Here is a 15,585-nt window from a genome sequence, read left to right on the forward strand (position 1 = left end):
TCCTGTCGGGCGACCCGGGTGTACAAAAAGAACACACCCCGGAGGGAGCGCTGGACTTCCGCAGCCACGACGACAGAGGACATTGGCAGTTGCGTCAGCCAATCGGCGGCTCGGGATCGGTGACGTCAGCGCATCCGCCACAGGCGGGATTTCCGCGGTAGTTGGTCGCTTAATAACATGGCGAAGACTTACGATTACCTGTTTAAACTACTTCTAATCGGCGACTCGGGCGTCGGGAAGACCTGCGTGCTTTTCAGATTTGCTGATGACGCCTTTAACTCAACGTTTATTTCCACTATAGGTGGGTGAAATTTGCGTTCGAGGGACTATTTTCTTCCTGAAAAGCGGAGGCAGACGTTCCTGTCAGGCTAAGTTGTGGCTAACTTTGACGGCTAGCATTCATTCTAATTAGAGACTGATCAGGAAATGAACTGCCGGGTGGGGACAGTGAGGCTTAGAAGCGCTACAACTGACATATTAAGCAACTTAAACACTTTAAAAGTTTCCAAATCGATGTGTTGTGTGAATTATTCGTGATATAAGTTAAAACAGCCCAAAAGTTGCCATCCTGTTGTGTTAAAAAAGCTCCTCAGTTTGTCTGAAAACCTCTCAGATATTTATAATCTTCAAGAAATGACTTGTTTTTGTTTGCTTACTCTTTTTCCCCTCCCAGGCATAGACTTCAAAATCAGAACAATAGATTTAAACGGCAAGAAGATCAAACTACAGATATGGTGAGATGCCCCCTGCAGAATCAATCAATCAATCAATCAATCAATCAATCAATCAATCACTGATACCAATAGACAGATAATTGATTAAAAAATGTTTATAATCTCAGCAAACTCGTTCAAGCAATATTTTGATATATATATTTTTATATTTACACTGCAAAAACAGCTTCACATTTGATTTGTTTTAGTGAAAACACTCCCAACACCAAAGCAAAGCTGTGGAAAGAGCTGTAATAAATGTTATGTGTGGATCTGTGTCCCACAGGGACACGGCGGGACAGGAGCGCTTCAGGACCATCACAACAGCCTACTACAGAGGAGCCATGGTAACCAAAAACACTCAGTGTCCACCTTCATCTCAGCTGTGAGGAGCTAAGCCTGAATTCCTGCCTGAGCCCCACCCCACATTGTTGAGGATGTTAATGCCGAGCACACCCCAGGTGTCTTATTCTGAAAATACTGATGGGGAAGGACGGACCAAAGAAGTTATTGGTTGAAGACTATGAAGCATCCAACCATTGTTTTCCTGTTTTCTTTCTTTTTTATAGGATCTTCCGCCATTTTTTGCTGCTTGACTCCTACAAGTTTTCAGCTATTTGTTGTTGTGCTGTTTTCACTTTATTGATGGTCAACTTTGATCCTTTCTTTCTCTCTTTTTCCCCCAATTATTACCCTTGAAGTGTCATTTTCATTCAGCAACACAGCAGAAATGCAGCTCCTCCTAGTTGCAAATCAAATCTGTTATTGTGCCGTATTTTAGCGAGAAACGGCTTTGCCGGTCTAACGGCTTCTGCCTAAATCCACAGGGCATCATGTTGGTGTACGACATAACAAACGAGAAGTCCTTCGAGAATATCAAAAACTGGATACGGAATATAGAAGAGGTGAAGCACCTTTCGTGTTTTTTTTATTTTATTTTTTTATTATTGAAAAAGTTGACGACAAATCGTGACTTCCTGTTGATCCAAGCATGTATTTTTCTGCAGCACGCCTCAGCGGACGTGGAGAGAATGGTCCTCGGTAACAAATGTGACGTCAATGACAGGAGACAGGTGTCCAAAGAAAGAGGAGAGCAGGTGAAAACGGGATCATTACAGTTCCAGTCCTCAGATGGCAAATTGTGTATTTCCAACGTTTGGAGAGTAAAGTTTAGCGCTGCAGACGTGTGATGCAGACGCAGCTGGTGTCGCGTGTTTCATGATCGCTAATCATTACGGTGTTTTTACGCCGTCAGCTGGCGCTGGAGTACGGCATCAAATTCATGGAGACGAGCGCAAAGGCCAACATCAACGTGGAGAACGTGAGTCTTTCTGTTTGTTTTATTGCTTTTTATTTTTCAGTTTTTCATATTTATCTGACTTTTGATCTGCCGGTGTTCTAGAGCTGCAGTTTATTTATACCTATAAGTCATCCCCAAATAAATCCACGTAATTCCATTTTCCCTCTTTCTTCTAGTTACGTAAAGCCACAGACAGAAACAGCAGCGCTTTTTAAAAAAAATAATGACTTGAAGAGATGTTTCTTCAAACGGGAAGGCGCAGTTTCTGGTCAGAGAAATAAAAAAACTAGTTGAGCTGCAAGAATACTGAGCGTTAAAACTCATAACCACATTCTTAATGACAAGACAAAGTTAAGGACGACCCGAGAGGCCAAACGGTTGGGTTTGGAGAGCCACGGCGGATTCTTTGGCCTCGTCATTCCTCAGCAGAATAATAAGATCTTGTGGTTTCGGTGCTTTTGTTTGTCACGGACAGACGTCTCGTGGAGAAACCGAGAAGCTTGGCTGTCGCTAAGCATTTCTACGTTTTGCTCCGCAGGCGTTCTTAACCCTCGCCAGAGACATCAAAGCAAAGATGGACAAGAAACTGGTAAGGAAAAAGAAGCCCGATCACACACGATGACTAAATAAGTGTATTCGGGATGTCCGGATCTGAAATCAGGCACAGTTTCCCACTCGATCCAAAACCAGTGCTGTATGTAGGGATTGGAAATTTATTCTGCTCTCCACAATATTATCAGCAAGCCTATTACACCATGAAGGGATCACAACGTCTTAGCGCTCTGAAGCGCCGCAGAACACGGCAGGAGGCACACAAAAGAGTACAAGTCCAAGATTTGTCTCTGTTGGTTTGTCTTGGTGCAAACAACAACCTGCAAAGGTATTTCAAAAATAAACATGTTTAATTCTTTTTAATGAGAGTTAAACAGAGAGACGACAGTGAGGCGGCTGCCAAGGGACCGTCTGCAAAGTGCAAAAGAAGACATCCGTAATTTCTCAACCCAAATGTTCACATAGATACAAGTTGGTCATGAATCTGCGTCATCCGATTCATGCTACAATGAACATTGTGACAGGAAAGTTTTTACGGAGATAAAATGATTCTAAAGCTTCAGTCTCCAAATTTTCTCACGACTTACTATCACATGTTTACGGGTTAATAGTTAAACTATTTTTACTCTATTTTTTTTCCAGCTACTTGACAGAAGTCTGTTAAAGTGTCACATCAATCATCTTCTGATCCGTTTTCTTTTTCTTTTTGAACTTCTCCTGTCTGATCAAACAGATCAGAGCTGAAGGCCTCTTGTGTTGGACGTATTTTAGCGTTACAACAGGGGGGGTTATGATTCTTAGGACACACGAGGTGTATATTTGAATAAACCCCTTTTGGATTTGAAGCTAAATTTCATTTGTATTGATTTTTTTGTGTGTTCGTTTTGTTTTACTGGGCAGAAGAATCGCAAAACAGCAGGAAGCTGGAAGTTTGTCATCATTGCTGTCAGGTGTAGATGTTAGTCAAAAGGAAAGGGGCGGGGCCTGTCCACACACACACTCAAGTGTTGGAAACTTTTCCTCTGTTTTCGTGCCGTTTTTAGTCAAAACCTAAAAGAAACATGTCTTCATTTAGGACATAGTTTCTGCAGAGCAGCAGGAGTTTGTTAGAAACTCACCTCTGAGTTGTGGGCAAAGTGTTTGCGCGGAGCAACCCCGCCCCCCTTTCCCCTCTCTATTGCTGAGAGATTTGTGTTTACACTCTCTCCCACGAGCTCACAGCCCCTCACACCCCCAAGCCAACGTTACAGGACAACAAAAATGGCATCAATATCATAGCTACAGCTTCGATCTGTTTATCTGACAGTGGATGCATCAGAATGGGGCGGGGCAGGGACCTTGTAGCCCCGCCCAGCATATTTTCTGTCAGGAAAACAGCATTTTTTTTTACATTTTTGGTCTGCTCCCGATTCACAATTTGAATAAAGAAAAAGTCAGAAATGCCATTTGCATCTTCATTAGTCTCATCTGTGTCCTCCATCACGAGAGAAACGTTAGAAACACCATTTTCATCACAGTGGGTCTTAAAATAATAAAATAAGGTGAATAAAGTAAAAATAGGGGAAACCATGGATCTGTTTTTCTCAAAGTTGTTCATTTCTGTATTGGCAGATAGTCAAACTCAAAGAATCAGATTGTGGGAACAATCCCAGGCAGTGTCCGAATTCCCGCCCTAAATACAAAAAAACTATATTGTGCAGCTCTATGTAGAGCCCTGGATTTTAAAAGCAGTTCAGACGCCACGCTCACTACTTCATATATTTTTTTATGACATCAATTTCACAAAATTAAAATCTAATTAATATGAATGTTTTGCGACGATTTTGTATGAGTCCACTGTCTTCTGAAGAGAAAAACGTTGATGGTTTATTAAAAAAATGCATTTCAATACATTTTTTTGGGTAAAAAAAATGTTCAGACGCAATGCATTGTGGTCTATATTCGCCGAGCATCGATGCACAGGGGGAAACTTCTAGGGCTCTGGATTCTGTAATTGTGGATTCAGACAGCACTAGAAAATGGTGAACATATAGTGAGTAGAGAAGGAATTGGAACACGGCCCTAGTTTTTCTACACGCGTGTGCGGACTGACATGAAGGTTTCTGGGTTAACCGGCTTTCTACGTCTTACAGGAGGGAAACAACCCGCAGGGCAGCAACCAGGGGGTGAAGATAACAGAACAGCCCAAGAAGAGCAGTTTCTTTCGCTGCGTCCTCCTGTAAGCGGACCGGAGCGCCAGCATCCACCGCCGCCTTAACTCCGCCCCCCGCTGGACAGAACTGGACAGAGCACGCTCTGATTGCTCTCTGACTTCTCGTCTTCCTCCCGCCGATCTTATTTAGGAAAAAAGCAGTGTTTTCCCTCTCGTCCTTCAGCACCTGTGGATTTTTACCCGCTGTGGGTTCGGTTTCGGACCCGCGGCCTCGACTTGAATCTTGATGTTTTTATTCTGGTGGCGAGCGGAGAGCGATCAAACGTTTTCTACCTGCACCCTCAGGCCTTTGTTTGTCTTGTCTTTTCCTACTCGGTGAGGCTTTATTTCTATTTTCATCAACAATCTTCCACCTGGTTTGCACTGACGGTTTGTTTTTCGCGTGGCGTGAAACCATCGTATGAACAGTGGTTCCCGTCTTTCCACGGTTTACATGTTCCCTCTCTCTCCTGGTGCTGAAGCGGTTTGTCTCTTCCTTTCTCTGCAAGTATTCATGCTTTTGCAGAACCGCGTGGGACTGAAAAGCTTCAAAGATTTGACATAAAAATCAGGATGAAGGAGAAGAGCGATTCGGGACGCAGCAGTTCTCCAGAACCGGGGGGACGGGTCCGCTATAAAGGAATCAGCGATGAAGATGAGGTTCTCAACCGTTTAGGACGGAGCTGTGCTTAAAGTGCCCTTTGTGTTCTCGTTGTTGATGCACTTTTTCTTCTTTCGTTTACTTTTGATTTATTGACGGTTTGTTTCAAAGATTACTGATGGACCTGCAGGAAACATCGGAACGCTGAGACTTCTGGTGAACATCCCAAAATCCTTCCACAACATTCCCCGTCACAGATTGACTCCCAGTCGCCTCCTTCCAGATTTTTTCCATGGTTTTGATGCACTGCAGCAGCTGATTGTCTCCAACTATGCATTCTGGGTAAAAAGGCTTTTGCACATGTGACCAAACGAGCGACTTGAGCTCAGCTCAGAGGGAAAGGAGGAGAAGAAATGGGGTTCAAACAACTCGCGTTGGTTTCTTTGGGAGCCAATCATCTCTCAGGTTGAAGAGGAGAGAGTCTTAAATGACATTTTCTAAATCTGGTGAAATATTTTTGTCCCTTGGACTCAGATTTCCGCAGAGAAACATCCCAGCAAACTTCTTTCTGCTTAACTCGCAGCTTTGGTGTCTATTCAGCCAAACCGTTTGATTTGTATTCAGGCAGTGGACTTCAGATGGAAGAAATGCTTCAATTGTAAATAAGATCTACAAATATTGTACTGTAACCTCTGAAATCTATACATCTACACTTTTTGTAGATATGTATGAGTGATGATTTATTAAAGATTCTTACTGATTGTTTTTCTCCGTTTCTTTTTTTACCAGTCAGAGCTACAGTTTTCAGGATCGTCGTCGGTTTGACTTTTTATGAAAATCTACTTTAGTTTACATCCTCGCTGGTGGAAAACGGCACATTTACGAAGCGTTTTAGCTCTGTTAACCTCCAGGAAACCTTGTTTCATTTGCATGAAGGAAGCTGGTTTAGCTTGTTTGTGGATCAGAACACAAAGCTCACACAGCCACTTTGTACATTGTGTGCATTTTCCACGGATGAAATTCCAGTCTTTCGTGATCCATGCGTGTTATATTAAGTGTTTCTTATGTTCGTATCAGCGCAGATGTCCGTTGATGGGAATTCAGTTGTGAGCTGTTCAAAATTTTGGGTCAGTTTTATGTAGTTCATACGCAATTATTGCATAAATCTTAGACACTTGGTTTTTGTGAGATGCATCCGCACATTTGTGTCTTTCCACGAATGACTAACGGACTTTTCACGCATGAACCACCGATGTATAACTTTCCGATCACATATACGGCGCACAGATGGTAAAATGACGTCACTGACGCATAATCGTAATAAATTACATAGAAATCACGGTTCATGTTCTACGTTGATTTACGTGTTCTTTACGCAGTTTATTCTATTTCTGTGGTTTTAACGGGGTTTATTTTTGACACATCTGTGAAATTTTTTACATCAAGTAAAGTTTTCTCACTTTTTTCCACATATATTGACATATAATCAATTTGCTCAACTGTGGGAAAAGGATGCTGAGCTTTTTTCCTTCCAGTTTTATAACACAATCATAGATCACATGGTTTGTCTTTAACTGGTGGCAAACATCAATAAAAATTCAAAATTGTCCAGCTGTTTTTTTCTTAAATGCATGTGATTCATCCGTCCTGCTGCATTTCCTGCAGTTTTGAGTTACAAAGGAGTGTGCAGCTCTGCAGAGTGCTTTCAGTTCTGCTTTGTGAAATGCAAATGTCATCCTGGCAGTAGAATGACTGAGAACTTCCCTCAGCCGAAGCTCTTGTTTCTGGGGAACTCTTGTGCAAGTTTTAGGCCTCATCCAAAAGGCAAAAACTTCCTACGCCTGATTTTATAAAACATGCAACAAATACAGAAAAACTAACCATATTAAGAATGCATGTAGCGGAGGAAGAGGATGTGTTTTGGATCAGTCGCTCTTCTGCAAATGAACTGACGACGTTCACACAGTCTGTGCTGCATTTATCCGATGTCACTCCAGGTAAAAATGCAGCATGAATAGCTTTGGCTTCCTCTAAACTTGCAGGGATTCAGTCCAACCAACTAGATTTTTCTTCCGTTTTCTCAGAAAACCAAACTAAACTTTCAAAAGGCGGAAAAAACAAACGGGATTGGATGTCTGGACAAATATAAAAACGTAAGAATGGAGTTTTTAAATCTGTCTTGAGCAAATAATTTAGCCTTTAAGTGGTTTAAATTGGATCTTTCTTGAGTCACGACTGAATTTTCATTGTTGGATTGTAATGGATCCAATACCAGCACTGAGATTTTCCTAAGTTAAAAATGAAACTTCCCCGCTTCGTTATCTAAGCGCTGATAAAGTGGAAAAACACTTGACCTTTATGTGTTTTCCTCAAGTGATAATATGTCACTTTACAGTCCCTGCTTTAATTTAGTTTAGAGTTTAGGCTCCGCCTCCAGGCAGGTGTTGTCAGGTAAATGTGCTCTGTGGGGTCATTTTATCAGCAAGCTGCCCGACGAGGTGAGTAACTTCTGCTTCTTGCCTGTTTGGATTTAAACATGAATTTAGCATAAACTGTCGCTGATATTGAATTCAGGTGTTCAGACCATGAAAGTTAAGAAAACTGGATTTGAACCGATGGAATTTCTGTCCGTCTGTGAAACAGAACTGTAGCAGAAATAAGGTCAAACGTTGAGTCTTTGCAAAAAAAGGTTTATGTGAAATCAACAGTTTTGTGGTTCAGACGTGAAACCTTTTGTTGAGAAGCTTCTAGAAAAGAAACAAAAAAAAAGGAACAGAGGAAGAGTGAGCTCCAGACTTCACAGCAAGAGGACCTCACCTGGAAGAGGAACAGTCCACGCTGAACGTGACTGTGAGTCGCCCAGGTGTCCGTCATGCATCTTTTTTTTGTCCTTCTGAACCAGGATCAAATGAGCCGTTCCCACGGCGATGGAGGGGAACCAGCAGCACGATGCTTCAAACTGGTTCATGAAGAACCAGCTCCAGAGTGTGATCAGGGACGGCGTCGTCCCGGAGTGGTTCCATGGGATCATTTCCAGGAAGTAAGTATACGTCAGGGTTAATGGCTGTGGAAGTGTGCATTATCAGAGATTAACGTGCTTTGAGTTAATTTCTGATAATGCACACTTCCTCGGCCATGAACCCGCTCACACCACGGTCACTTACAAAAGAAATAAATATTTAACTAGTTTTCCGTCCTTTATTCTTGTTATTTCTTCGGTTTGGGTCGCTTTTTTCACCAAATCAGACTACGTATTTGTCCGGTGGTGCGGCCCTCGAGTGCAGCGGCAAAGGAAAGCGACACATCTATGCCGATGATCACGATGTATTTAATAAAGCATCAGTTCAGAGAGACAGTTTCCCTCTTACCGCTTGTTTTTGTCCAGATGATGAAGGTAAAGGTTGTTTTAAAGAAGCCGGTGCAGTGATACAGAAATTTTAAGCTATGTGACCGGAACTTCTTTTTTAGACATGCGGTTATCACTGTGCGTTATCACTTTTTAACGCACACCCAGCAGCCAATCAGAATCGACTATTCACCCGGACCATGGTATAAAAAGTTTTGAATCCCAACTTTTGTCTTTACTCGTCCACACACAAACATCCATGCATAATGTCTGAATTAAAACCTTAGTTTAATTATTACCCATAGTTCTGTGCGATTAAAGGAACAGAACATTAGTTCTGCCCATCTGATGCTATTAAGTGAACAACAGCTAAACTTCAAGTTTGCCGTAGCTCCTAATTTTAACATATCTCCCACAATTCCTTGCAGAACAAGTCATTGACACTGTTTTTCTCTCCTCCGCGTTCAAAGTTTTTGATTCCATCCTGGTTTTGTGAACAAAACATTTGTAGTTTTAGTCAGATGAAGTGCTTAGTTTATGTATTTATTGCTCATGTACTTCTGGGTCGTCATTGTTAATGTCAGTCCAAATGGTCCAGACTTGTTCCTATTTCGTCTCTTTGAGTTCCAAAGTCTGGCTTCCGTGTGATTACGGTGACAGAAAACGGATGCAGTAACCGGCGTTTGCTCGTTAAGGTCAATGTGTGACCCGAGGCCTTTGTCTGTGGGGATTTGTGCAGGAAGGCAGAGGAACTGCTGAGCTCCAAGCCGGCGGGCTACTTCCTCATCAGAGTCAGTGAGAGCAGGATCGGCTACACGCTGTCTATTCGGTGAGTGCGCTTCCTTTCGGGGCGGCGGGCCCCACGTCCCGCCCGCCTGCCTCATTCCAGTGTCGGCTTCTCAGCGTCGTGGACCGCTGCAGTCATTTCATGATCGACGTGCTGGAGGACGGACAGTACATCATCTTGGGGGAGAACAGGAGTCATCGGCTCCTGCAGGACCTCGTGGACTACCATCGTAGGCATCCCATCATGCCGTTCGATCAGGTCCTCACTGTTCCCTGTGCACAGGTGAGGAGCTGAGCTGGTTGTCCTTCAAAATGGTCCCAGCACATTTATGAGAACATCACTGACTATATCTGAGGATTTGGGCCAGTTCCCATGGCAACCAGGAGCGAGCTTGTTGGAAGGCCACCCACCACAAATGAAAGCGGGCTCCACAAATCTGTCAAATGTTCTGAATGTGAGACCACCTACCTTTGTGGAGGCACCTACCTGGTTGGTTTATAACTAGAATAACTTTATAAAAACAAAGGATTATCTGGAACATGTTAAAAAAAATGGCAGCAGAGCAAGAATGGATTTTCTGACAAGGAGAAGGACTGAGTAATAGCTCTTTATTTCTGTAAAGAAGTCATGGGATTTTGTTTTTCACTTCCTGGTTGGAACACGAGGAACTCTGTCCAGTTCTCATTTACAGTCAATGGAAAACATCCATTTTAATGTCTCATATTTCCAAAATTTTGAATAATTCTTTTAAGTCCCTGGCAGGTTGGGGGGGGGGGGGGGCACGTACGTTTGCTGTGACGGCTCCAAACCTATGGAATCAGTTGCCACCGGCAATCAGAGGGATAACGCACAAGGAGAGTTTTAAATAGAATTGTTCCTCCATTTCAGCGCTTTAGCATCTTCTTTGTCCTGGCTTTAATCTATTTTAAATTGGTTTCATGGTTTTTATTCTTTTCTGTTTATGTCTCTATGATGTTTAATTTGGTTTTATGCTTTAAATTCTTGTATGTTTTGTTCTCCGTGTGTACAGCCCTTTGGGTCTCCTTGGCTGGTGTTGGAAGGTGCTTTATTCATAAATAATTGATGATGATGATGATGATGATGATCATACACCCACAACAAATACTTCAACTCTTTTTTTTCTGTTATTCTCCTTCTTTTCTGTCTTCCTCAAGTCCTCAGCTAGCTCTACAGACTACGCAGAACTGCTGTTTCCCCAGAAAGGCCGAGTTCCTGAACCCACCGTGCCCCAGAAGAGTGACCCCCTTTTCACCCAGAGTCCCCCGGATTTAAAGAAAGAGGGGCCCCCTGCTCTTCCTTATCGAACTCAAACTCCCAGCAGCTCTGGGCCCCCAGTGGCCCCAGGCAACAAGCTTTACCCGAATCTGGAAACGAGCCTTCCCGATGTCCACTCTCCACCATCAACAACGGTAAAATTCACTATTATTTCTATTGTGAATTTTAATATAATCATATTTTATGTTTGTTTTTGGAATTATCAAAAGACTGACGCTGTGAAACCCAAACATGGAGCTGTTTCTATTGATTTAAAGAGATAAAATTTCTACTTGATCTAATTCTGTTAATTTGTTTTATTACAGCATCATAATTTGTCGGTTTTAGGATTCATGGTAGAGCCCTTCATTGGGGACATGGATGTAACCACTGCTATGTCAAAAATTAAAGCCACAAGTGGCATGTTATGGCCCCCCAGGCGCTACCCTCATCTGCCCGTACCGCCCTCTTTTTACCCGCCCTCACTGGCTGAGAGGCTGCTACACACCCCTCACTCTCCCCGCCTACCCCAGCCTCCCTGGTTCGGGCTGCATGTGACATATAAAAAAAATGTTTTTCAAAAAAGACGGCTTATGTGTTGTTGTATCTCCATAGCAACCATTATGTTTTTTTTTCGTCTGGGGGTGACAAACAGATCTATGTAATTTTTAGAAGAATCAGCAAAAGTAAACTTTTCGAATTTCCTTGGCAACAGAGGTTTTTTGTTAACCCCGCCCCCCATTCCTAATATGTTCATGCTGTATGTGACATATTAAAGTTCCACAATATTCCGGAAAAAATATTCGAGCAAAAGCGGAACGCAACTTTAGTGAGCTAAACTCTGACACACTTTGAAACCCCAGCATCTTCCCATTGATGCTCAGGGAGTTAGGAGGTGACCGATGGAAACTTTTAGGAGGAGTTTACTAAAGGAGACCCGAGGTCAGAGGTCAATAAAACTTTGGCTGTGGTTTTAAAATCAACTTTTTTTAATCTCCAACTAACTTTTGAGGTTTTATTTTTGGAGATCTGGGCTGTGTCCGAATTCCTTCACTACTCACTATATCTGGCGTTCGCTGTGTTGCAGTGCCGTCCGGGACTGCAATTTCCAAAAACCAGTGACCTAGAAATTTCCCAGAAGCCTCTGCGAAAATCCAGTGTGCATGGATGCTCACTAGATTGGCAAATATAGACCACAATAGTCGGAAAACAAAAAAAGGATTTAAATGTATTTTTTAAAAATAAACCATCAACTTTTTTATCTTCAGAAGACAGTGGACTCATAAATAATCGTCTCATAACATTCATATCAATTAGATTTTAACTTTGTAAAATCGATGACGTAGTGAGCGTGGTGTTGCTTTTATAATTCAGGGCACTACTTTGTGCTGCACTATGTAGTTTTTTAGTAGTTAGGGGTTAGGGCAGGAATTTGGACACAGCCTGGTCGATTTTGTGGCTTTTCTTAAAAGGAAGTTGTATATGTTGTGTTATGCTCATTAAATATGAGGTGACACTCCTTTTCTATATAAACCTGTGCTGTTCCTGATGTGACGATCACTATGTGGTTTGCTGCAGAAATGACATTTAACATGTTCCCATAAATGTTCTGTGACCAAAGACCAGGAAGAGATTCGTAGCCGATGCCCCTCCAGCGAAGCCCCCCCCCGTTCAAAACCAGCCCTGCGTCCGGACGGTCTCTGCACCTCAGAGTTCCTGCACGCCGCCGGCCTGGGAGCAAGCGCACGCCAACGTCCACTCTGGGAGGAACCACGAAGTGAGGCTGTCTGTGGTCACCAACCTGAAGAACCTGAAGAAGAAATTCCAAAAAATGAGGAATCCGGCTGCAGAGGCAAACCCGGACGCCGCGCATGAGTATCAGGAGATTGCAGACGCACATCTCTACTCAGAAGTGACTTTATTAGAGGATGAGCTGCCTCCAGAATATAATTCACCGCCACCTTTTGCCCCAGGTTTCTGATCCTTGGGGGTCCAGATGCCCCCCAACACAGATTGTGTCCATTTTTCTCTGAAAAGCAAGCTGGAAGCCTCCCGTTTAGTTTTCTGGGCCGCTGTCGTCTAAACCGGCCATCAAATGGCACGTAGAAGCTAACAATAGAAGTCCATGCAGCAGCTGCTTCACGCATCCCTCACACTCAGCCCTGCATGCTCTGTGCAAATCTGGAACTGGTGAAACGGGTAAACAAAGATTTATAGCCAATGAATGTTGTCACAAAGCTCCCTTCCTTTCGGTGCTCTTCCCCAACCCTGTGTGTTCAGCAGTAAACCATAGATATGTTGTGAATGTAGGGGTTTGGGAAAGCGCTGAATGGATCATGACTGAGTAAAGCTGACATGAGACTCAAAGTAAAACACTGTTTTTCTATTTCTAAAGGGAAAATGTGCTCACTGATGTTATCCCACATGTACTGGAAGTGTATGTCTACTATGTGACTTTATTTTAAAAAGTCAAAAAGCTGTTCCCATGTTTAGAAATCTGATTGATCCCATAATACTCAAACCGTGATCCTAACAGACAGATGTCTGCTCAGACTTGTTTTGACGGAAGCATTCTCTGTTAAGTGTCTGTGAAATGTATTTAAATCTTGACACGTCAATTGATTTTTGCCAAAGTTTCATCTCTTGGTATTCAAGTATTTTCCTTTTCAATATTTTGGTTATTAATTGTTGAATTAGTGGAGTTCTGCACCATCAAACACATGCAATACACCCATAAATGTTGACCTTTGCCCTCATCAGAGAGAATGAACCACATCAAAGAGGATTTCGGTTGTTAAAAGTTAAAGTTCATGACTGTACAAGAGAAAACAATGAAGCACGGTAAAGATTTATGGGAAGGATAGAAGAATAGATGCTTTTTTTTATCCCTGATGGCAAAAAATCCCAAACTTTCAAACACGGAGGTGGGTGAATCATGATTTGACTTTTTTGAATTAAATTTGTTTGTAACAGGAAGCAAAATTATAAAGAACAATAGTGTGTTAATAAAAACAACAATAATAAAACACAATACTACTAACATAACACTATATAATACTACATAATACTATAACACAAAACATGTTTAAAAGGCAGCAAAATTTTAGCTTATTGAGGGAAAAACTATACAATTACTATCAAGATGTGTATGAAACCCAAATCGTATCCATCCAACCGTTTACTTACTGTATCCCCTTCGGGGTCACGGGGTCGCAGAGTCTGACCTGGGCAAGGGGGGGGGGGGGGGGTACACCCTGAACAGGTTGCCAGCTTGTCGCAAGACTCTGTCATTTACCTAAATACTACAATAATTACAAAACGAAAACACAAACTATTCTAACATCATCCATCTGGCCGACATCCTTTTGCATACCGGGTGTAAAACTGTCAAAATAAAAGCCTGAAAGTCAAATGAATTTGTTGTAATGTCGTCTCAGGCCCAGAAAATGCTCCTCTTCTGATTCAGTCGACGCTTATGAAGTTAAATTGTTCACTTCTTCACATCACTTTAAGAGGAAGAACTTTATTATCCAGAGCGGAAGGAATCTCCAGGTTGACAGATCCAGCACTTGCTCTCAATGTCAACACAAATTCACCTGGGAAAATAAAAGTCACCACATCAAAGATAAAGTGGTTTTGAACACAACAAGGCTTGACGTCTTAGATCTCACCACCTTAGATGACACCTTTAAGATCAACTGCATCCAAAAATTCCTTACTAACCCAGATTCCTTGTGGAATTTTATTCCAAACTATTTCTTTTCTAAACTCGGTGGCCTCCCTGTTCTCCTCCAGTCTAATTATAACATTCAAAAGTTTCCCATTAAATTAGCACATTTTCTGAAGCAAATGCTTCTGGCCTGGTCTCTAATCTATAAACATGCCTTTTCTCCTCACAGCTTTCATTTCTGGAATAACACTAATATTTTATACAAAAATACATCTTTATTCTTCCCTTACTGGTTTAAAAAATAATAAACAATATGTAAATCAACTATTTGACTCAAGAGGGTGTTTAATATCCTACAATCAATTTTTAACTGCTCATAATATTCCAGTTACCTCCAAAGAATTAGCAAGAGTCATGGATGCTATTCCTGAAGGACTTAAAATGTTATTTAAAGGTCTTGTACACCCATGTATTACCCTCACGTTAAGTTTCTTTGTTTGAAACCAATTTTTGTAATTCCTGCTTTACTACGAGACCTTCAACAAATAAAAAAATAAGATCCCGGTTTCAGAAGGATATTACAACTGCACCACATGTGACCCACTATTGGAGAAAATTTGCCTCAGACATTGAGTGGAAGAAAGTTTGGACTTTGTCCTCCAAATATTTTATTTCAAATAAACCTTTGGGACTTTTGCTTTAATCTTCTTCACAGATGCTGCAGCCAAATCCTAACTACACATAGACATTGATAGAAGCGGCTCCTTTTGTAAATTAGACGCTGAAACAATCATACATCTATTCTGGAAATGCCCCCAAACAGCAGCTTTTTGGAAAGACTTCACCTCCTTTATACGATGTTAAATGTATAAAAAATGTGATCTGGTATACAAAGATATTTTGTTTGGTTAAAAATTCACTAGAAAAGGAAAACTACTTAATTAATATTTTAATAATTCTAGTCAAATGTCATATTTATAAGTGAAAATTTTCTACAAAAGGTCCTTATTCAAGCTTTTTATGATTGGGTTAAACCAATAATTATAAAATCTTCTTAACACCAAAGTTGGAAGAACTTGTGATATTTTTTTAAATGTACAGAATAGCAACTTACTGCTTTTACTACTCTTGTTTATACAAAAATACAAAA

General features: G+C 41.6%; 2 protein-coding genes across 2 annotated transcripts; both read left to right on the forward strand.

Moving 5' to 3' along the window:
- The first annotated feature begins 106 nt into the window (after positions 1-106).
- On the forward strand, positions 107-6,119 carry rab8a (RAB8A, member RAS oncogene family). The gene is made up of 8 exons (XM_004068360.4): positions 107-301; positions 674-734; positions 1,000-1,060; positions 1,541-1,618; positions 1,721-1,810; positions 1,969-2,034; positions 2,552-2,602; positions 4,698-6,119. The coding sequence occupies exons 1-8, from the start codon at positions 178-180 to the stop codon at positions 4,785-4,787; spliced, it is 621 nt and encodes a 206-aa protein (XP_004068408.1). The 5' UTR covers positions 107-177; the 3' UTR covers positions 4,788-6,119.
- A 1,678-nt stretch (positions 6,120-7,797) lies between these two features.
- On the forward strand, positions 7,798-13,521 carry LOC101159428 (hematopoietic SH2 domain-containing protein homolog). Its single transcript, XM_004068434.3, has 6 exons — positions 7,798-7,855; positions 8,260-8,397; positions 9,443-9,532; positions 9,607-9,772; positions 10,666-10,920; positions 12,387-13,521. Exons 2-6 carry the CDS (start codon positions 8,285-8,287, stop codon positions 12,744-12,746), a joined length of 984 nt encoding a protein of 327 aa, XP_004068482.2. The 5' UTR covers positions 7,798-7,855; positions 8,260-8,284; the 3' UTR covers positions 12,747-13,521.
- The last annotated feature ends 2,064 nt before the right edge of the window (positions 13,522-15,585 follow it).

Source organism: Oryzias latipes, chromosome 4, assembly GCF_002234675.1.
Source record: "Oryzias latipes chromosome 4, ASM223467v1".
Taxonomy (NCBI): Eukaryota; Metazoa; Chordata; class Actinopteri; order Beloniformes; family Adrianichthyidae; genus Oryzias; species Oryzias latipes.